This window comes from Balaenoptera borealis, assembly GCF_965194805.1.
Source record: "Balaenoptera borealis genome assembly, chromosome: 6".
NCBI lineage: Eukaryota > Metazoa > Chordata > Mammalia > Artiodactyla > Balaenopteridae > Balaenoptera > Balaenoptera borealis.
In genome coordinates this window covers 80,156,252-80,178,916 of record NC_138863.1, presented here as the reverse complement: position 1 = coordinate 80,178,916, position 22,665 = coordinate 80,156,252, and the positions used below count along the sequence as shown (strand labels likewise).

General features: G+C 42.3%; 1 protein-coding gene across 2 annotated transcripts; it reads right to left on the bottom strand.

Annotated features, from left to right (window-relative positions):
• Nucleotides 1–1,630: 1,630 nt before the first annotated feature.
• RND3 (Rho family GTPase 3) lies at nt 1,631–21,461 on the bottom strand. Of its 2 annotated transcripts, XM_082396746.1 has the most exons (5): nt 21,056–21,459; nt 20,469–20,556; nt 8,349–8,458; nt 5,299–5,433; nt 1,631–3,663 (listed from the first exon to the last, which is right to left on the bottom strand). In XM_082396746.1, exons 1-5 carry the CDS (start codon nt 21,203–21,205, stop codon nt 3,412–3,414), a joined length of 735 nt encoding a protein of 244 aa, XP_082252872.1. In that variant the 5' UTR covers nt 21,206–21,459; the 3' UTR covers nt 1,631–3,411. The 2 variants fall into 2 exon arrangements, with proteins under 2 accessions (XP_082252872.1, XP_082252873.1); XM_082396747.1 differs by lacking the exon at nt 5,299–5,433 and having other exon boundaries at nt 21,056–21,461.
• Between the last annotated feature and the right edge of the window lie 1,204 nt (nt 21,462–22,665).

Sequence of the window (22,665 nt, the reverse complement as noted above, 5' to 3'; positions counted from 1 at the left end):
AATGCTAATGTCAAAATAACCCATAAAAAAGGACATGCAGCTTTAAGAGTTTCAGGAGTCATAACGGATGAGGCGATTCTTTTTTTATTGCTTCTAATACAAAATAACTCCCTGGGTTATTTCTAAATTTGCAATTAAGGCACATTTAGAAATAACCAGAATCTTCTAAGCAACTATTCCTGTTCCTGAAAAAGATTAATAGAAGAGAGACACAATTAAACTCTTAGTCAGAATTTGAAAATCACTTTTTGGTATTTAAAGAGGCATTAATCATGATCATTAATCAATAGAAAAGAATGTTCACAGAATGCTTAGAAGAAATGTTTGCTGAAGCAAAATGTCAGAGGAGAAAAGGAAGGCATACATGCCTAGGGCTGAAGACCAACTTTTTTCTTTTTGGTTTAACAAAGCTGCTGGAAAAGAACAATTCACCAGAGGGAAACATTACTGTACAACCTATAAAATACCACCAAGGTCAGCAGAAACCAGCTGTTGGGTTTTTTCTCCTGTGTCGGTCATTGTTGAGAAACGAGTTTCTTGCAAGCCTGATTTAGATATTATGCCTAAGAAGTTACTCAACACCAAAGATTAAGAAAGTACTTTTATTTCCTTTACTACATGCCGACAAGAATGAGTTATAAATATTTTCGGTAATTCTGTGCTTTTTAAAATTTTTTATAAGACTCTCCGTAACGTCAATGCTCTTTAACTCATTCACTTGTGCTAGATCCTCGGTTTTCCCTCTGCTTTGTGTTTCCGAGAATTATTCCCAAGCAAGTCACTGTACCTCAGACTTTGAAAGCCATTTTAAAAAAAGCATGGATGCAGTTTTTATATGAAGGGACTTAGCTGTGTAGAAGTAGCTGAGTTTTTCTAAATAGCTGTGAGATACTCCACGTGGAGTATCTTTGGACATTTCTGTAAAACTTGCATGTAAGAGTCTTAGCTAAAGACAGGGTTTATGGGCACCCAGCCCTCTCTTGATCCTAAGCTATTCTATGCTGACTTTATAGCGTTCAGGTCACTGGGGAAGCCTGTATTGTGTTGTCCTGTGTTATTTAGAGATGCTGCTACAATAAACAAGGTCATTTTTGCTTTCCTCTTTTTTTTTTGTGCTGCTTTCCCTTAATTGTTGCAATAGCCGGGTCCTGGGTCACCTATACAGTAGGCTTCTGCGAACAACAGCACGTGTTGCAAGGTGGATGCTGGTTTAGGAAGTGTAGCTTGGGGCTCCAGCGGGCAGAGTAGCAAACTAGGCTCATTATCAGAATTAAACCTGTGACCTGAGACTGCATCATACTGTTTTATTACTAAAGTGTTGAAGGAAAGTTCCACATCTCCTACGAATTAATCCTAGGCAGTGTCATGGCTCTTTTCTGTTTATGGTCAAATCACTTAGTCTAATTACACTCCATTTCTTTCTTGGGACCTGAAATCATCATGAAAACCTTTTATATACACAGATTTATCTTCCCCTAAGAAACTCTGACTTCTGCCAGAAATCAAAAAATTCCAAGGCCTACTCATCCAGGAAATGTTAGGTCAGATCTTGCAATCACCTCTATTAAAGAAAACTAAACAGCTACATCAGGAAGTAGGTAATAAAAGGCAGATCACATTTAGACAAAGACATGGTTACTTTTTTATTTGAAGAAAAAAAAAGTATGTTTTAATAAATACTGCAGAAACATTGACCAAACAAACATACAAAGTGACTTCAACATTTAAAAAACTGCAACGAAAGTTCTGCTTTATAACAGTTATAACTTATTTTCTTTTTACAATATTTAAATACAGAAAGCACTTGCCAGCTATTTCATAATACTGCCCAAAGCATAATGCTGCATCAATCAAAGCATAGCATGTTGGTAAAATGTCTGTATTTCGTGGGAAATGACTGGAATGGTATTTTCTTGCAGAGACAAAACAAAGTGCTCGTAAGACACAGACTGAATGTTGTAATTACCTTAATCTCCTCTCCTGCCACAACTGAATGGGAGCACAGCTTCAACACTTCAAAAATGAAGCTTTATCATTGGAAAGAAAGCTCGTTTTCAACAAGCGCCAACAATAAAAAGGTCAGATCTGGTTTCTTCTCTGAAAGAAGCTCTAAAAGTAACTGGTCAAAAAATACCTGTAAACTATTTTAAATGCTGACTCTTTTATGTAACGATAGAGATAAAGTATCAAACACGGGCCTTGGTGGAATCTGGTTAAGTGAGGTTTAGCAATCACTCTCTAGAAATGCCCTAGGATAGTGTCAGGACTGACATTACGTAATTTTCCTCTAAGGATTCTCGAAAGCTTGGATCAGAGGGTCCTTCTGTATCATGTTCACTGAAAGAAAGTGAAATAAACAAACTGATCATCAGATATTGCCAACTTGGGAGCTTCATCCCAAAATAGGTTTTTTGCTTTGTACTTTTGGTATCTTAATTCCAGACAGCTTAACTCACAAACTGTGCTTTCTGCTACTAACCTTCATTCGTTATCTCTTCAGGTGAAAATAGTACCTACATTTTTTTCCCCCTTGGACCATTCCATGATGTCAAACCAAGACACCTTTTATTTGACTTTGCATTTTTATCAACGATGGCAAAAAAAAAAAAAAAAAATCACACACTCTCTTTTCTAAACAGCACACAAAAATATCACATTGAGCAATTTACCACTTTTTAATGACAATCACAAGGATGAAAAGAACCATCAGACTGAATAAAAATTGACACTTTTTCTAGCTGACCTATTCGATCTTGGTAGTGCTGGTCTGCATATCTTGCAAGACTGCAAAAGCCTTTCTTGAGAACCATCGCGCTCAGCTATCTTCAGGATGGCAAGATTTCAAAGCCTCACCAACTTTTCCTCTGGATATCCCATGGGTCCTGATACAATTTCCATTTTAATGATGAGCTAGGAGGAAATTAGATCACATCCTCTAGAAAACTAAATGCTAAGGTCACAGTGCCAGTTCCCCAATGAGGACGGTGTATTAATATATACTTTTTGTAAAGGAGATTAAAACACTTAAAAATTAAATCAAAGTAGAGATCCATGAATAGATTGTAACAAAGAAAACAAAAACGCAAGCACCATTCAGAGCGTGGTTTTTCTTCTTGGAGGTACTCGCACTCCTCCTCCTCAACCTCTAGCCCATCTGAATCTCTCTTTTTTGGCATACTTTTCAAGTCACACTTCAAAACTCTTCAATGAACTCACTTCTCATCGCTTGTTCTACATGCCGAACCTAAGGACAGGATTCCAAAAAGATGAGCATCCTTCCAAATGCCTCCTAAGCCTCCAGAATACGTGACTTTGGCTGTGCACTTTGCTCAGACTTCACCTTTTTTTTGTTGTTGTTGGTGGTGTTTTCCACACTAGGTTTCCTTGTCCTCATTAAAGATAACCAGAGATTCACATCACAGTGCAACTCTTGGCTTTGTCCTTTCGTAAGTCCGTAGCCACTGCGGAGAGTTCTGGTCTGCTGGGCATGTGTGAAATCCGCTTTGTCGCCCTCTGTGATTTGTTCCGCTTAACGTTTTTATTTGTCTTGTTTACACATGCCAAGGTGGCCACATGAAAAATGTCTCTGACGCTATTTTCTGACTGTAAAGCTGAGCATTCGATGTAAGTAGCTGCTCCGATCTGTTTGGCCATATTTGCCCCCTGAGAAGCAAAAAAACGGGCTGTGATCACCAATAAGTCTTCGGGGAAGTGTGTCTTCTAACACCACGAAATAATTGCATAGCAAAATGTTTCTAATGTTAACTGAATTTTCTAAGTATTGACAAAAAACAATTTTTTTACATTTGAACTGCCTTATTTATTATTTCATAAATATTTGCAGCCAAGACCCAATCCTAAGATGTCCAATTACCATCACTCAGTAGACACTGCTTGACTTCCCAGAGGTGCTAAAGGCTGATCTAATGTCATTGAGTCATCAATAAACAAGGGCCACGATCATGAAGTAGTTAGTATGGGTGATTCTAAGAATTACCCAGAGAATCTTACTATTGGAAGAGAGTAAAAAAGCTGAAGACCATGAATGTAAATGCTCTGGCAGGGTGATCTGGTCCCTTGAGCCTGTTCCAGCACCTCATGGGGCACTCAATTTCTCTTTTCTTGAGCGTAAATGGCACTCAAGACTAATAGACAAGCTGTTCAAAAAACAGGGGTAAGAGAATTTAGAATCAGTTTTGAAACGTATATGATTATGTCTTAGGGACAAAATAAATTGAGGAAAGGAATAATACTGTTCTAGCATCTACAACTTACTTAGGGGACACAAAATATGTAATTTCTAAATGTGGACCAGACAACCAGTGGACACAATAATAAGCATGTGTGCATCAAAATGACTTATTTAAATAGCCAGATTTTTGTTAATTGGAATGAAGGACAAAGAAGACCACAGTATGAATGGTCAAACGATGAATACTAAATAAAATTCTAGCTGTTTCAACATGAACTCTCTTTAGAATCTGGTTGTAAGTTTTAAGAGAATGAACTTCTGAAACCAATTCTCCTCCTTTCTAAATGCTTGAGGGAAATGCGTGCAGAAATGATGAAACTCTAAAAGACAGTTTTCTGGAGTGCTCCATTTTACTGACAATGGCCTTTTTAAAGTATTGTATTGTGTTGCTGAGTGTAAAATAAGATTAACTTTAAGAGTAATACTTTAAGAGTATTACTGATTTTGACCACATTCTCTCTTAAATCTATTTCACTTTAAACCCAGTGAGAGTTGCAGAGATACAGAGGGTTGACTATGAGCCACTGTTTCTGCACTCAAGTGATCAAATATCATGTGAGTCCCCTACCGAATGACAGAGCATTTCACATTTTAAAGGATTTTTTTTCCAAACGTGTCTTATATACACACACACACATGAATCCTTACACAGTCAACTGCTAAATAAATACTGGAAAGCTTTTTGAGAGAGTCCAGAATCAAAGTATCACCACAATTTCAGCCAAACCTTTTCCCAGATCACTTTGGTGCTCACTTGGCAGTTTTTACATTAATCTGAGCAATGGGCTTCCAGGAAGGGGCTGGGATAGTTGCTGTGAAGGCAGAGAGGCACAGAAACGCCAGCCCTTCTCATCTGTGTTTACAGATGGTCACGACCTGGACACATGGTGTTCATTCTGCATCTTAGGAAAAAAAGGGGCTAGCGCCTGGCCTTGACCCCTGGTTGAGCCTTTAGAAAAGCAGCTACTTTTCATTTTATTTACTATGAATGATGTTCCATTTCTGACATTCTAACATCTATGTGTGCCCCCTGACTACATACGTACCTGGTCATAGGACACTGGGGTCTGCCTGTGGTTTGAGAGCTCTACTAATGTACTGACATCTGTCCGAAGATCAGATTTGCAGCCGACCAAGAGCATTTTGGTGTTGGGACAAAACTCCTGGATTTCACCTTTCCACTATGGGGGGGAAAAGAAGATGAAAAATTAACAAAGTGCTGGCATCCATAAAGTGGAAAACAAGTTCTCCACTGGCAGGCATTGGAAATGGGACTCAAAAAGGACATTTAAAAGAAATTGTCACTTCAGATGAAGAAGCAAACTTGCATTTATCTTCTACATAGATATTAAATGTTACTGCTTTTTAAAGTGGATCCATTAGGGAACCATATTCTTCTTCTCTGTGACTCATTAACTGTTCCTACTGCAAGAGACTTGTTGGGTGTTGTGAGAAAGTAACTAAGGCAATTTCTTAATTATTGTGGTATCTCTGAAAGATAAAAGTGCCTTAAGAATAATTATATATTCTAACAAGTGACTACATCCTCGGATATGTTGAGCTGGTACGTCCCAGCATGGAAGACCGGGAATAAGGCAGAGCCAACACAAGCACAGATATACGTTCACTAATCCCACCTAGAAAGACTGAGCAGCCACCGTGTGCTGAAATCTCTATTGAGATTTCAGAGACTGGAGATAGAGTTAATTAATAGGACAGAATGTCCTGCCTTTAAGGAGCTTCCATTGGTGTGGCTGAATCAACAAAGACCATGACATTTGCAAAGGCCCATCTCAGGTTATCAGGGAGGCATCTGGTCCCATGGCTCATATGCCCTTGAGTTAGTCTTAAATTACGTAAGTTATTAATTTAGTCTACTTTGGCTAGTTGTTTCATGACCCAACAAGAACTCTTAGAACCTCCAGAAATGCCTGGCGGGGAATTCCAATTGTCCTCTTAAAGAGCAAATGCATGACTTTTTGTGGTTTCACTTCCTCAAGCTTGAGATGACCATCAGGGTGAGAGTCAGGAGTTCAGAGTGTTCACAGGAGAGCTCAGCTCAGGGGCCGAGATCGGGAATCTGCGCCTGCCTCTGCCTGCCCACATTCACAAATACGTATTCAGTGCTCTGCTAAATACTGTGGTGGTTACAGGGATGATTAAGATGTAGCTGAGTCTTCCAGAAAGGAATTCACAAGAGAGTGGGGGTGATGAAGTCATGTCTATAATACTAGATAAAAGTGACATCCTGCAGGAGTAATTTAAAAGACCTCTAGAGGAGACATCTCCAGATCTAGAACTGTGGGCAATGAACTCTAGTCCAAAGTACACCCGTGGATTGAAGGGCATGATACATACTTTCCATAAGAGCCTAATTTATCCACCAACTCCTCCCTCCCGCCCTCCCCCTCCCTCCCCCTCCCTCTCCCACCCTCCCTCCCTTCCTTCCTTCCAGCACTATTTAGAGGCATCTATCATGTGCTAGATGACACTGGAGTAAGAACTAGAAGGTGAATTGAAAAAAAGAATAAGATCTCTCCAGCTCTAAGTCACTGTAAACTCTTTGATATTCAAGGACTTAAAGGATTCAATTAATCAAGACAAACCATAGCAGGGATTATCATGAGCCCTAAACTTCACACAAATGTAAAACACACTCATTAATATCTCTAAGGCCAAAGTCACTACACATTTGGTCTTAGCAGACAAAAGCAAAATAAAACAGGAGCAAGGTTTTTCATCATAAGTTATGCATAACCCGATACTACATCAAGTAAGAACTCCAGTAAATAAGCAGTCTCTTTTATCTACAGACAAGCAAGAGACAAGTTATGTTGTTCTTCAGCTGTGTGATGGCTCTGGCCTGCCCCGTGTCTAGCAATTATTCACAAGCACCGAAGGCAGGAAAGGCGTATTCCTGCCAGAATCTGACAGTCGCATTATTTGTGTTAGATACAAACATGACTCAAAATTGAAAGCTAAAAAGAGCCCTTAATCTTTTAAGAAATTCATATTTCATTGAACTAACTGTATTTGTCATGTTTAGTAAAGAGATGGGGTAGGGGGGATGATTAACCTTCAAATCCCAATTTCATAATGACACACAAGGCCAGCAGTCAAACATGATAGGGAAAAATAAACTAATAAAGACACAAAAAATACGAGGACACTGCCTTGCTCTTAAGCACATCCTCTGACTAAGCCTGAGTGCATGGAGAAGAAGGGGGCTCTAGGGAAGGTCTGATTCCGAAACCCCACAGCACTCAGGCCAGGACTGAGAAGTCAGCTAGAGGCTAATACACGCTGGTCCTTGGACGGGCATATGCCTTTCTCTAACTACCTGGAGGCTTAGTCCTAGGTTGGCAGAGCCCAAGGAATTCTCCTCCCCCCACTCAGCCTCCCCAGGACCTGTGACCCACCTGCCATAGGGTGCCTTCCTCCCGACCTCCTCTGGGTTCCATCCAGAGCTTCCTCAGATTCCTTCCCCACCTACAGAACCTCACTACCTTTGCCTCCAGAAAGTAGCTATGTGATATCATCTGTGACATGTGTACACGACTGTGTTTACTAGTATCTGACATCACCTGGTCTAATGTCTGTAAACACACCCCTATTACGCCCCTATTTATTCTATTTCTGTTTCTAATAAATAACATCACTACTGAAATACAGCTTCTTTACTAAAACAGCTATTACTGCATTCATTTCAATCCCTGAATTGAGGTCAAAAGTAAACCTGTAAAGTAAAGCACAAGCTACAGGGTGAATGAAGGACGGAAAGAAGGAAGACACACTTAGCAGTAATGGAGTATCAGTATTTTTAGCTGCCCCACTGCCACCCAAAGGATCAACACAGAGGCTCTTAAAAGGGTATTTTGTTTCTTAAAATGAAATAAAATGTTAAGCAGGTTCATCATCAAAACTTGGGACACGTAAGAGTGGAAACCCTGTTATAACGTGAGAGTGTCCTTTTCAGTGTTTTAGTTACAAGACATACAGCAGGGAATTAACTGCAGTGTTTGAGCTCCCAGCCAACCACGTTTCTACTTTATATCTGGGCCAGTACTGATCTGTGCCATCACTCCCCAGCACTTGCCTTTTTCAGGACACTGTCCAGGGTCTCTGGTCTACTGATGTCAAAGCAAATCAGCACGGCATCTGAATCTGGGTAAGAGAGGGGCCGGACGTTGTCATAGTAAGGAGAACCTGAGAAGAAACAAAGAAACACAAGTTTTCAGATGAATATCCCCTTTGCCTGTCATGCATGAACTCTGCCCTTTTGAGTTGAATCCTTGGATGGTCACAGGGCTCCCATCTCCTCTAGTTCTTGGAAAAGAAAGCAAACAAAAGCCGAGTAGTACTATATTCATTTCTACTAGAAGACAAGGAAACCTCACTTGTATCTGACTTAAATTCGAGGGGAGGAGCCAGGATCTTATGTTGAAATCTGCACAGTTCAAAGAGTAGAGCCCAAAGGCACCTAGGTGAAGGGCAGAAGCAGCTGGAACCAGATGGTCTGGAGTGCAAATCCACCTCCACCACTGCAAGACGGGGGCAGGTGGCTTCAGGTCTCTGTGCCTCCGATTCTTCACTCATGAAAGGAAGATGACAACAGTACCTACCTGGGATTCAATAAACCTGGGCAGTGCCTGTCACTTAGTAACGGATCAAGAAGTCTTAACTAAGGCTATGGCTGTGCTATTGCTATCGAAAGCTGAGTGGTAGCAAGCACAGTCACTGGAGCTACTTCTTGGGAAAGAGCCCGATATTCAAGATCACTCTGTTAGTACAATGGAGAATGGGGGAGGGAGGAAAAGGGTGGGTTCAGCCACACAAAGAGAACCATCGTGAGCCACATCAGCACCACCCTATCTCCAAGTTACAAGTTTGTATAAGCCATGACCTTTGAGCTTGCTTACTTAAACTTATCCCCAAACTCTGTATTGACTCTCTTCCTGTTACAACCAAAAAATGTAATAAATGCCATACTGGATCCTGTCACTTTTTTACACTTTTCCATCTCTGGTAGTGACATCAAGGCATGATCCAAGGATCTGAGCCTGAGTTAAATACAGGGTTCCCTAAAGGTTCAAGTTACCAGCCAATTAATTTAACCACAGAACCCCCTCTGGTCGTTTAGGAAATTTCTTCTCTTCTTTTAAAAATCCCAAAGGATGGGCAATTGCATGAGGCCAGTTATTATAAAATGGTGTGCCTATAAAATTAAATAACGGCCTGCCATGCTATTTATTTTTTGAAAAATCATTTTCAGTATACTGACATTTCACAAGCACAACATGAAATCGTTTTACTAGGAATGTATACATATACGTATACATATATAAAATTTGACTCCAGAATAGAGAAAATCTAAGCCACCAGTCTTTTTGAAACCCAATTTCATTTTGACATCACCTTCCATTTCTAGCAGAAAAACATGACATGTTGTCCCCTGATAAATCAAAACCTCCTAAGTCAAAGTCAGGGAAAGAGAAAGACTAAAGCAGCTTGTCAAATAATCCTTTATATTTCTATCAAAACAAAATTTTTCGGGAGGCTGCTCCTGAGATCTCAAAGTTACTGCCCGTAGTTAGGGTGAATCACCCTCTTTTCTCAGGATATTGTGGGTCCCTAGCATTCACTAAGCAATCCCAGGAACGCTGTGGTCTTTCAGCAGCCGCTTTAGGGATGGAAAGTGACAACTTCAAGCCAGGTGTGTCTACCAAGCCAGAAGGAAGCGAAATGTTCTAGGAATCAGGAAGAAAAGTGTGAACAAATATAGACCAACTAAGCCAGAATCTGTCCTGAGCTACAGCAGCTCCCTGCCCACATCTGGAATCAGGACCCTGATGGAGGAGAGACTGACAACAAAAAGATACTTTCCAAAAGCTTAAAGCGTTTAACGTTTTAAAAAAAAAAAAAAAAAAAAAAAAAAGCCATTTAAAATAGTAAGGCCTATAAGAATAGGCTGTTTCTGAAAGCTTGTTTCTGAAAGGCTGTTTTCTGAAAATGACACGCTATGGCTGCTGCCTTCTCAGCCACTCAAAAAAAAAAAAAAAAAAATCTGAGGTTACAAGAAAAATTCACAAATAGTTCATTAACGTCAACATTTTTGAGAGGATCAGAAATGAGATGGCTTATCACTCTACGTGGATACACTGGCATTTCCGTATTTGTTCCGTGAAGTTCAGACTTTCTGAATTGCAGCTTCTGTTTCCGTGTCCGAAGTCTAACCTGGACACAGCTTCTGCTGTAATTATTGGGGAATCTCGTTTTCCAAACATGGAATCAGAAAATTCCAGATCATAGAGTGGAAATCCAAATACCAGACACATACATGAGGATTTCCTCTCCTCTTCCAAGTTAGCAGGAGATGACCTGACCCCAAATCTAGAAGGTCACAGTGTTCCAACAACTCAGGATGTCAGAAGCCTAACTAGGCTTCAGAGATCTCCCTTCTTGGAAATCACTCCCATTGGGAAGAAAACTATCTCGCCGTGGATACTTTCCAGTCTCCAGCAGACCTGAACTTTGGAGGACAGCCTTCTCCAGGTGCCTTATTCCTTCAGGACATAATCTGTGACTAAGATGAAAGTAAGTACACATTGCTAATCTCTGATCTAAGACTACTCTACATAACAGTGAAAACCATCTTTTCCAGACACAAAATTAAGGAAAGACAGCTGGAGAATTACAAGGGTGCTAAAATAGAGTAATTAAAATTCGAACTACTGGGAAAATCCAGAGGAATGGTTTTAACTTCCAAGCCACCACGTGGCTAGAGAGAATAATCCTCCCTTAGTGTCCTGGGCTTCTCTCCCTCTCCCATTTTATGGCCACAAAGGGGATGTGGCTTTGTCTTCAGCCCTCTGTCACTGCTGGAGACTCCTGCTTCCTAGAATCAAGGGAACTGCCTTCTGTACTTAGTGGGTGTACCCAAATATCTGCAAAATGTTAAGTACTGGCCTGACTTTAAAATGAAATGGAGTTTGCAACTGAAACCAAATTCTTATGGAGGTTTGATTCTGCTTTTGTTTTTATTTGGTTTAATGTTTTGAATGAAAATACATATTAAATATATATATATATTAAGGTTCATGAGAAACATGCCACCTTGCTTGTTGAGGTACAGAGGTAATTTTTAAGAGCTTTAACAAGATCTAATTAGGAGTGATACTTTGATCTGTCTTATTACTTTTGCTAATGAACAGCGCTTTTAGATCCACAAGAGTGTCCAAAGGTAGTAATAAAACTGATCTCCACATTTATTAGTTATAAGCATAATTTGCTTAACCACTAACCACAAGAGTAATTTGTCATTAAACGTAACAAGACCACTTATTCATTATATTTTTTGATAGGGCATGGTTAAAACTTTGAATAGAAAAATCCATGGTCTGAATTTTTTCATAGTAAACTGATAGAGAATGATAAAAGAACTTGTCCTACCAGGAAGAATCTAACAATCATCAGCTAAGCAAGACCTTCGGGCGGGGTGTGGGAGGGTGTGGGACCCGGGGGGAGGGTAAATCCAGTGTAACTTGCAAGTGTTTACTCTGCATTTAAGCACTTGGAATTCTTGCCTATAAAGCCCAAGCTACCGCACAAAGCAAGGAAGAAAAGCAAAGCTTGAGGGTGCACGGTGTGATCACAGGCATGCGGGAGCTAACTCGTCAGCCAAGAAAAAATAAAGAGGAATTCCAGGAATGCCCCTATGAAGTGAGAAGCAATACAGGCAGGGAGAAGTGACACCAAAGGAAGAAGCAGAAAGCAAGTCGATGAGACAGGAACAATACCTGCCCCTCACTCCTCCATCCCTCCAGAAAAGCCTTACAGCATTCTGTTAAGTCAAACAGTAAAATATTAACTTCTACAGATTTTTTTTTTTAAAGATGCATGTGAAAAGCTTCCAAGGTAACTATAGAGCTAAACACAAGGCAAGAAAGAACACTGAATAATTGTGTATTATGTAGAAAAGAACTGAACTTTAACTGCAGTATATAGTAGGTACTGACATACATATAGTATGTACTCTAGTGCCCAAGAAAGTACTAGATCTAAAGTCAGTTAGTCTAGGTACTGAGCTTTGCTTGTCAAATAAAACTCTTTCTCACCATGTGGAATAGGCTTTCTTGCACATGGTAGTTCTCAGATGCAGCATTTCTCTTACACTTTGTGTAACTTTAAGCACCCAGCACTATTCCAAGGTCCTTTCTATTTAACCATCAGATCATCAAAAGGAAAATTTCAAAAAATTCCACACTGTAAAGAAATGATGACACCACATATGCAAAATGTGTGCTCCCAAACCCCACAAAGAACAAGCTTTGCTTGGGTGGAGACTGGAATAGTGCCATGTGAGGTTCTCTGAGTCCTTCGAGTTTGGCAAACATCAGCAAAGTTCCAAAAGGTTTCTGAAACTGTTCAGGTCTACCCATCTTTGTCTTCAAGATCATTAATTCTGGGTGAGAGCAGTCTTTCCAGCCCAAGAATGGTCACAAAGTGCCTCACCCAGAAACTACTTCTGCAGACACATACCTGTCCGCTTAAGTCATCTCTTCACAAAGACAGAACACACCATATATGTACATAAGTAAATGTAAGAAGATTCATGCCCAAAAGGGAGGCTTTAGGGAACCTTTTGCAAAACGAGTTCGAACACTGGGAGGCTTTATAGGAGCTTGAGAACTGAAAACTTTAGTTGACTATTTCATAAATACAACTTCTTTTACTTGAACCTTAAATTGAACAACTTCTCTTTCTCCCATAAGAAATTCCTACCTAGAACAATAAAATCAGGGATACTGCATATTTTGGGGAGAGAAAGTATGTTAACTTTTGGTATTTTTAGTGATCACCAAGAGAACACCTGTACCCAACAGCAGTTACCATGTGGATGATCTGCCCAGTTATTACAAGATTCCATTTCGTCATGCCATCTCCACTCAGAGTGAAAGCTCCAAATCAGCAATCATCTCAGGAATGTGAATCAAGTCGAGGCAGAACTCTGGGTCTGGCCCAATATAAGACTGTTGAACTCTTTTTCCAAGCAGTCTGCACTACAGGCACCAGGCCCTCAAATATGCAACAAGTATTGCCAGGAAGGATATTTTATTTGTTTCTTCTATAGGTTCAGCTTAACAGAAATTATAAACAGATTTTATGAAAATTTGGGGGCACTTCTCTGTTGCTATTAAGAAAAGAATCAATATTTTCAATTTCCGGGAACAATGCAGATACGTAGTTGTATAGAAAGTCAAAGAGGTAGAAATAAGACTACTTTTGAGCTTTAAATAAAGGTTTAGGGTTAAACTCCCAATCTTACTGAGATACTTTAAAAATATAAGAATCAAAACATTTTACTTAAAGTGGAACTACAGTTAAGTCACAGAACCTTAGGGATAAGAGTAGATACGTATACATCTAAAAAAATTACAGTATCATTCAGTAATAACCCATGAGTGAATCTGCCCTGCCACATACTATGTCATCAGGCTCATGTTTCAAAGCTAATGTGCACAACACCTGGTCGGACTTCTGAGGCAGCTTATGTTCATGCCAGTGAAATTTCTGTTATGTCAAGGGTGTCTCTGAGTAACGTTGGCAATATATTGTAACTGAGAAGAAATTTAAAGGGCATCAGAAAATGGTTGAGACACAAGTAATTCATTTGGCATGGACCATCAGACACCATGAGCTAGCTGGAGGAACTATTGGTCCTTGGTGTCACATCTACATGCAAAAGAACTGGATTAATGAGAAAACATCTGGTTATTTCAGGTGGCATCAGAATGATAAATCTGGATGCCTCACTGAAAATGTGCAACTTAGCAAGAAACTAGATTGGAAAAAACCCAGCACTAAATGGGGTTTAAACTAAAGAGAGACAGAGATCTAGACACAGATATAAACTTAGAAAGGGAATTTATATCTTCCTCCTTTTTTTGATCTATAGTTTCAACGGAAATCATTGCACAGTGGACAATTCTCCAAATGTAGTTTTATGTATTTCTTACTAGAAATCACTATCCAAACCCAGGGCTGTTTTGCCTTTAACCCACATCTCTTACAGAGTTTCAGGGTGAAAACTCAAGAGTTGAACCTGGCTTTGGAACTCTAAGCTCCTAGAGCTCATTACTACCTTATGATCTAACTGATTTTGTGCAATTTTGCCCTTGATATTCACAACACAAGCACCCATGCTTCTTTGGCTTCTTCATAAATTCTTGCCCTCCCCCTTTCTCTAACAAGGTTAAGTTAAAATTCTTCAACTTTCAGAATCTTGTTCTCCCTGATAGTCATTCAACTGTAAGCATGTTTCCAAGTGGGAGGGATGTTAAAGAGTTCTTAAGAACTGAGTCACCTTCGAGAGATGAGGAAGAAATTGTGGTGGGTTTCGATGAGTCACAAGTCAGGGGGCTTGGGCTGGCCCTGCAGGCTTCAACAGTTTTTTGGATCTTCTTGCTAAGTGAATCCAGCTTTAGAACCTCCAGGCCCAGCCTCCTATAAACAAGTACTAGACAGTGAGTACCTTGAGGGCAGGCACTGTCCTAGCCAGGCTTGTCCCTGCTCCCACAGCCTTTAGCAGAGTTCATGCACACCGAATGCCCTAAAAAATGTTTACTAGTTTCAATCATTTCTATAAGTCTTGCCTTGATGTGTTAATTTACATGTTAAATCACAAAAAAGGGACCAGTGATCCTTTTGATGCTGCTTTTCTGGATTATTGACTAACCTCCACATTGCTGAAACATTTCCATCCCTGTTAAGAAATATTTCAAGAGTGCTTGTCACTGAGACTATTCTTCAAACCTGATGTATGATCTATAAATACAACAATATATTGATAGGTAGACTTATGGTTATAGAGGAGTTTGTCCTCAAAGTCAGGCCATGAGTAATTAAGATTTTCCTCTCTTCCCTAAGAATACTACATTCTCTGTTAATACTGCTAAAAACTAGTACAGGAAGTGCTAACTTTAGCACTCGTGGCCTAAAAGAACCTTGTATCAGGACAGGATTCAAAAGCGTGTTTATGAGGCAACAGCATAGTTATTGTGGGGGAATATTAGCAGCTGAATTGAGTATTTTAAAACTAACAATATGCCTTAAATAAAATGTGCATTAACTTGCCCTGGTTAAAAGCTGAAATGAATGATTATTACTCCCTAAATCACATGTGCTGAAATTACACTGCAATCAAATCACTTAGGAAAAGATATGGTGATCCTTATATGACAAAGTTTCTATTATTAGTAGACACTGGCTTTATGCTACAAATTGCTTCTATGCTTGGCAAATCTGGCAGATTCTGAAGCACAAGACTACTTTGGTCTCACTTATCACTTCAAAATGTTGAAACCATTACCCATTGTTTTGCAGAAACTCACTGAGTGAATTTGAAAAATCAATAGGAGCATTTCTGCAACTTTTAATCAAAATGCTCATCTTATTATCAATGAAAGGGAATAGGAAATATTTCTCATTAAAATCAAGAAATCATAGACCTGTATCTAAAGACTATCTTTTAGAGGAGTCACAGTGCAGTTATTTATAAGAGGGTTTTGTTTCTTTTTTTTTAAAATTTTTATTGGAGTGTAGTTGATTTATAATGCTGTGTTAATTTCAGGTGTACAGCAAAGTGAACCAGTTGCATATATACATATACCCACTCTTTTAGATTCTTTTCCCCTATAGGCCATTACAGAGTATTGAGTAGAGTTCCCTGTGCTATACAGTAGGTCCTTGTTGATTATCTATTTTATATATAGTAGTGTGTATATGTCAATCCCAATCTCCCAATTTATCCCTCCCCATCCCACTTTCCCCCACGTAACCATAAGTTTGTTTTCTACATCTGTGACTCTATTTCTGTTTTGTAAATAAGTTCATTTGTACCATTTTTTTAGATTCCACACATACGTGATATCATATGACATTTGTCTATCTCTGTCTGACTTCACTCAGTATGACAATCTCTAGGTCCATCTATGTTGCTGCAAATGGCATTATTTCGTTCTTTTTTATGGCTGAGTAATACTCCATTGTATACATGTACATCTTCTTTATCCATTCCTCTGTCGATGGACTCTGAGGTTGTTTCCATGTCCTGGCTATTGTAAACAGTGTTGCAATGAACATTGGGGTGCATGTATCTTTTCCAATTTTGTTTCCTTTTAGGGGGCTGGAATAACTTTAAGCAGCCATAAGAAATCGACTGGCAAAGTGCCATTTGTGGCTGCTTCTTTAATTGGTGTGTGCCTTGGGGGCGGCGGGAAAAGTTTCCTGCCTGAGGATCTAGAAGATCTATCAGCATTAGGGATGCCTAACAAGGGAAATCCACAGCAATCAGATGCAAAGGGCACCTGGGTTCAAGAATCTGACAAAATTGGCTCATTATAGGTTGCATGTGAGCTACACTAAGTGGGGAGAGCTTCCTTCCCCCCACTCTCTGCCTTACCTGGACTGTATGCGTCTTAGGGGCAGGACCATATTTTAATTAACTCTGTATCTCTAAGGCCTGAAAGAAGCCCTGCACATAGTAGATGCAGAAAGGAAGAGGGAAAGAGAGAGAGAAAAAAATGAGACTATACATTACTGTGCCTCAGAAAGTAGGGAATGAATTATCTTTTCTCTTGGTGCAACGAGGTCCCACAAATCCTAATTCCACTTGATGTTCTTTCCTACACCCAAACTGGCAGAGTTCTGCCTGTGCATAATCGTATGCTGCTGGGGGGAAAAGGAGACCCCCTTATGAGAAGCTGTCCAAGTACAGAAACCGGATATGAGAACAGCTTCTATCTCCTAATGTCTGCTAGGAGGCTAAGCAGGATGTGAATGCCATTCAAAGGACAAAGTTTATGCCATCTCTCTCCCTATGTAGGAGAAGTTACATGCCTCATTTTCCCTCTAACTTTCACAAAGTTCTAGAAGGGGAAAAAAAAATCTGACATTTAGGACTTTAGACACTTGGCTTGGATCTTTTCTCCAGAGTTAAATTGATAGCAGTTGGAAAAAATAAATGTATCAAGAGGCATCAGGCACACACAATTATTTTCACAACCCAAACTAAACAAATGTCTTAGTGGGCAAAGAAAATGTCAAATGTTTGTCAAAAAATAATCCTGTTCAGAAATTTGCCATGAAAAGCTTGAGATGAAATGAAAAACGGTTAAAGATACGTGAAGTGATTAGTTGCTGATGCAACAGTTCTTGCTAGATGTATTTCACTCATGAATGATAAACCATTTTTGGTGGAAACAGTCTACTCCTAGAATCCAGGCAATGCTTCATGACTGTGTTTAATTAACTCACATTTCACCTCACAAACAACATAATGGGATTCTAAATAATTCCCTTATGCCTTTTTCCCATTATGTATAAAACTCAATCTAAATTTGAACTAAGATTTCATTACTGGATAATTTTGCTGTGTGATATTTTCTTAATCACAGTCTTCTCAAACCTTTATATTTTAGTTAAATATGCATAGGTTTTGTTTCATTAAACAAAAATAGAAGTGATTATTTCACTACAGACTTCATTTCAGGTGATTATCTTTAATTTGATGAAAGGCAATATTTATAAAGTTGCCATTCTTTGTGCACAGGTAATTCAGTGGTAATAAATGTCAGGGAATCTCATCTCCTTGGAAACGACGCATATGATTATTCATTTGTTCATTCAACAGATTTTATTGGGTGACTACTGTGTGCAAGGCACGATGCTATGTGTGCAGAGACCACAAACTGTAGTTTGGATTAAATACTTGAAAATATACGAAGTGATATTTATCTGCACATGTGAAGCAGAGCCTCCAACTATAAACTGCCCACATTTTGTTTTCTAGGCTTTGTTAAACATGTGCCTTTTCTCTTCTTTAAAAAAAAAAAAAAGTCAATTTGGCTCTTTGGGCACGTAATTTAAAATCTCCACTGGTGGTCCTGTGACACTTGAAGCTTGAGAGGGGATGCACAACCCAATATTCCTATAAGCCCACCCATGCCCCCTCCCTGCCCAAATGTGTCTCCTTCTTAAATCCACCAGAAAGCAGTGGCTCTGTTCAGAGCCTGGCTTGCTTTGTAGGTCGTGAAAACTGCAGGATGGGATGGCAGATCCACTGGGACTAAGAGCTGAAGCCAACCAACATCCCTGGAAACAAAAAGACTTGCCTGTCTGGTGATCTAAAGCCAAGAAGTATACAGCTGGGAGAGATCCTGCACATTATGTGGTTCTGTATCCTTTTTTTTTAGATGATGAAATGAGACTCAGGGAGGTAGAGGATCTGCACACAGAAGTCTGTGGTAACCAGTAGCTAAGATCTAAACATAGCTTTGTATCAACGACTGGATCAGACTCACAGACCCCATATCTAAATAATTCTTACCACGCATTAGGTCCAAACAGGCTGGGGGAGGGGAGTGAGAATCGGTGTTAATTATTGGTACCATACCAGCTGTCCTGCCCACTAGGCGTAACAAATACCATGATATGTCTGGGAATTTGAGACCATTAAGTACTAGGCTGTGTACAAATCTGATGATGGAAACTACTGAAATAAGAAAATACTAGAATTCCGTCTATCACCACCTTCCCTATAGTTTCGAGAGTGTGTGCAATCCTCAGTACAAAACACGGTGAGGTCCCCGTTCTGCTACCCTTGGCGAGGCTCCAGGAGGAGCCTGACTCTCCAGGGAGAAACAAAATCTGCATATCTTACGGCAGCCCTCGGAGCATCTGGCACCAACCGTGAGAGGCGCTCGAGCGAGACTTCTCACTTGCCTTTGTGCCCGCACTGCCTCCGGCGACCCTGTCAGTCAAGGTCTCTTCCTTGTGCTCTCTAATCCCCTGCGTCCCTTGGGGGCTCCCGAGGTTAAAGTCGAGGGCTGTGGGAAGCTCGCGCAGCCCAGAAGCACCTCCACGAGGCCACTCCCAGCTGAGCGCAGGTTCACCTCGCGGGCCTCCCCGCCCGGCAGCAAAGCCTGCGTGCTGGCACTTGCGTGCTCCTCCTCCCTACTTTCACCCGGGATTTGGCTCGGTTCACCCGCGGCAGCCCAGCTCCCTGCTAAACTTCCAGACCTAAGCTCAGGGGCCTTCACCCGGCCTTCCCACGGGCTCCTCCTCCTCCTCCAGAGGCTACGCCCTTCCTGGGAACTGCACTCCGCCGCCAGGCACCGCGGGCTGGGGCGGCGGGTGCCTGGGTTCCAGCCGGAGGTTCCCGGGGATGCTCCCGCCCCCACCGCGCCTGGCCCAGCCCGAACCCCTAACGGCCGCGCGGGGAAGCCTTCCCCTCCGCGGTGTAACCGGCCCTCCCTACCATCGCGCGCCAGGTTGGTGCGTGGGCGCGTGGGAAGGCGATAACCCGGCCTTGAACCCCAGACCCTTGAAAATAATTCACCATGCCAATAATTCAACTGGACGGGAAGGTCAAAGGCGAATAGGACGGCCCGCCTTGTAGACTGGAGGAGGGTGATGCAATGGGTCAGGAGGGAATGGCGTGGGCCGGGGGACACCAAGTGATCACGGGGGCGGGGGGGGCTCGGATCTGCCGGTCGGCACCGAGGCGGCGCGGGCGGGCGGCCGGCACCTCGGAGAGGAGGCCCGGCGACCGCCCGCCGGGTGCTGCCCGCGCCGCCAGCGCATTCCAGGCAGTAGGCGTCACGAGCGCCAGGGCCGCTCGCGCTCACTTTACTCTCTCCCCAAGCGCGGAATCCGCCTGTAACTGCGTTGCTTTGGGGATTTTCTCCCACCTCCCACCACCCTCTCCGCGCTCCCCGCCTACCCACCAAGCAGCAGGTTAGATCCTGGAGGGGCGCACTCGCATCCGAGAGCCAGTTGATTCCAAGGCGGCACACGCATCCCCCCAACATTTGGCCTTCCCGGCCGCCCCGAGACGACTCGGGCACAGCTCCGCGGCCACCCGGCTACAAGCATTTTCTACCACTGGGTCACCCCTCGGGCAAAGAGCACCCTTCTCTTCCCACGGCTTTCCCCCGACCCAGTGTCGTTCCCCCACCCCCACTCAGAAGGGACACAATTTTCACCCAGCAGGGAATCCCTCGTAAGAAGCAAAGTTAAAGGAGCGGCGCAGAGCGAGCGCTGGTGGCGCGCTGGCCCGTGCTGAGAGCGTGCCAGGCGCGGAGTCCCGCTACCCGCCGCGCACCCCTGAGCGGCTGGAAACCCGCCCGAGCGCCACGCGGTCCGATGACTCTCTTACCCGAAGTGTCCCACAGGCTCAACTCTATTCTTTGTGTGTCGATTTCAAAACTGGCCGTGTAATTCTCAAACACCGTAGGGACGTAATTCTGGACAAGATGGACAGGGGGAAAAAAGAGGGCAAAGAGGTTATCTTAAAATGCACGACACCCGCAGAACACCCTCTGATAATCGCCTCCTCACTCTCCAATGGAAAAACGAAACCCCAAAACCCGCACCCACCAGATATCACACTGAACACGCGGACCCTTTCCGAAACCCCTAACTTCCCTCTCGCCCCACCCGGATCCTCCAAGACCGGAGGATCCAAATCTCCCAACCCCAGATTCTGCACACAGGACCGAACAAGTTTCAGAAGCTAACAGCAGAATGTGCGGGCGCATCCCAACCCCTCAACGCTTCCAGCCCACTTTCCCTTTCCGGGCAGTCTAACCAGGGGGAAAGTAGTAAATGGTGAGAAAGACGGCTGAAAAAAAGAAAAACGGGTCAAGGGGGGAGAGTCAGGGGAAACCCACCTCGACGCGGGGATCCCCCGGGCCGGGCGCCCCCCCCCCCCACCTCCTCGCAGCCCCGGCCGGCCACACTCACCTCGGGGAAGCAGTCTTTGGCGAAGACGTGCAGCAGGGCGGTTTTCCCACACTGACTGTCTCCCACCACTACTATCTTGCATTTCACGTTCTGATTAGGATCCATGATAGATTTACTGGATAATTTCTGGCTGGCTCTTCTCTCCTTCATTGATCTTGCCTTATTTTCTCTTGAAACAGAAATTTTCACTTAAGAGGAAAAAATATATGTATTTCTCTTTCTATAAAAAGCAGATATATAAAAATAAATCGCAAGGCTGGTGGGAACCCCTGAAGCGCCGCGCAGACGAGGAGAGCTAGAGAAGCAGGCTCATTACTCTCCTCCGACAAGTTTTATGCCTGACTCCGCACGGCGCTTCCCAAGTCCAATTCCGATCCGACTGCTTTGTTTCACGCTCTCTGCGCGGCTTTATACGCCCAGCCTTCCAATCCTCTTTCTCAATGAGAGAAGGAAACTGATCCGCCTCCTCCCTTTTATGGAGCCTGGGAGCGAGCGCCGGCTGGCTCCTCGCAGAACACGTAGACAATGCGCCCTCTAGGGTGACCATGCGGGATCGATTTCCAGACCAAGGCTCTGCGACGACTTGAAGACCCCAATGACGCTTTGCTGAAAGATGGGACTGTACAAGTCAAGGAGGAGGTGGGAAACTGAATTGTCTGTGCATATTGACTTTTATCAGAATTTCTTGAAAAAGCGTTTTCATAGGGGCTGATCTACGGAAGCCTCATGAACATTTATGAAAGCAAAAACATTTCCTGCCCAACACAGAAGGGTGGGGAAGGGTTAAGTGGCTGTATTTTCTTAGAAAGTGTTTTGTATCAGGTATATAGGCCATGGAACAATAGCTAAGCCGGGTTACTTCCGATGCCGGAACTGGCTTGCCTGGGTCACAGCAATAGACTGGCTTCTGAAACCAGTGAGTTCCAGTGACTCAGGAGGAGAGAGAAAGGTTTTGAGGAGAGGGAAAGGGAGGTGGGAGGGGAGAAGAAAGAAAAGTGGAAGGTGCTCATAGCTGAGTGACCAAAGCCACTGGAAACTCAATCCTACTGCACTAGGGACCTACACACACAAGGTCAGCCATTGCCCCTGTCAGTGAGAAGAGGGGGTAGGAGGGATTCTGATCCTGACCTTTAATTCCTTTATCTGTAGCTTCCCTTCCTCTGAAATCAAAGCACCCTAGGCTGGACCCAGAAAATAGAAATTTGCTTAGCTGAAAAGTGCAGGTACAACCCTTCGCTCCCTCTCCACTTCGCCTCCACATCCACCCCCCTACCCACCCACCTGAAAGTCTCAGAGAGGACTAAAAATGGCCACACGTTTGTTCTCTCTTCCCTATAAAAAGTCCTTCTTTTCTCATCTTCATTTCCTGTGCTTCAAGTGATCAGGAGGTTGCACCTATTTTTAAAATTTTGTATTGAGGTATAGTTGATTTACAGTATCATATGTTTCAGGTGTACAATACAGTGAATCACAATTTTTAAAGATTATACTCCATTTATAGTTACTATAAGATATTGGCTATATTCCCTGTGCTGTGCACTGTATCCTTGTAGCTTATTCATTTTATACATATAAGTTGTTATCTCTTAATCCCCTACCCCCATCTTGCC

Excerpts from the sequence above, each read along its gene's own strand:
- RND3 (XM_082396746.1), bottom strand. The coding sequence starts at position 21,205 with ATGAAGGAGAGAAGAGCCAGCCAGAAATTATCCAGTAAATCTATCATG. Across the intron at positions 20,557-21,055 it reads CCAAAGACTGCTTCCCCGAG|AATTACGTCCCTACGGTGTT; the intron begins GTGAGTGTGGCC and ends CATCTTGTCCAG. Across the intron at positions 5,434-8,348 it reads TGGACAGTGTCCTGAAAAAG|TGGAAAGGTGAAATCCAGGA; the intron begins GCAAGTGCTGGG and ends TCCCCCCCATAG.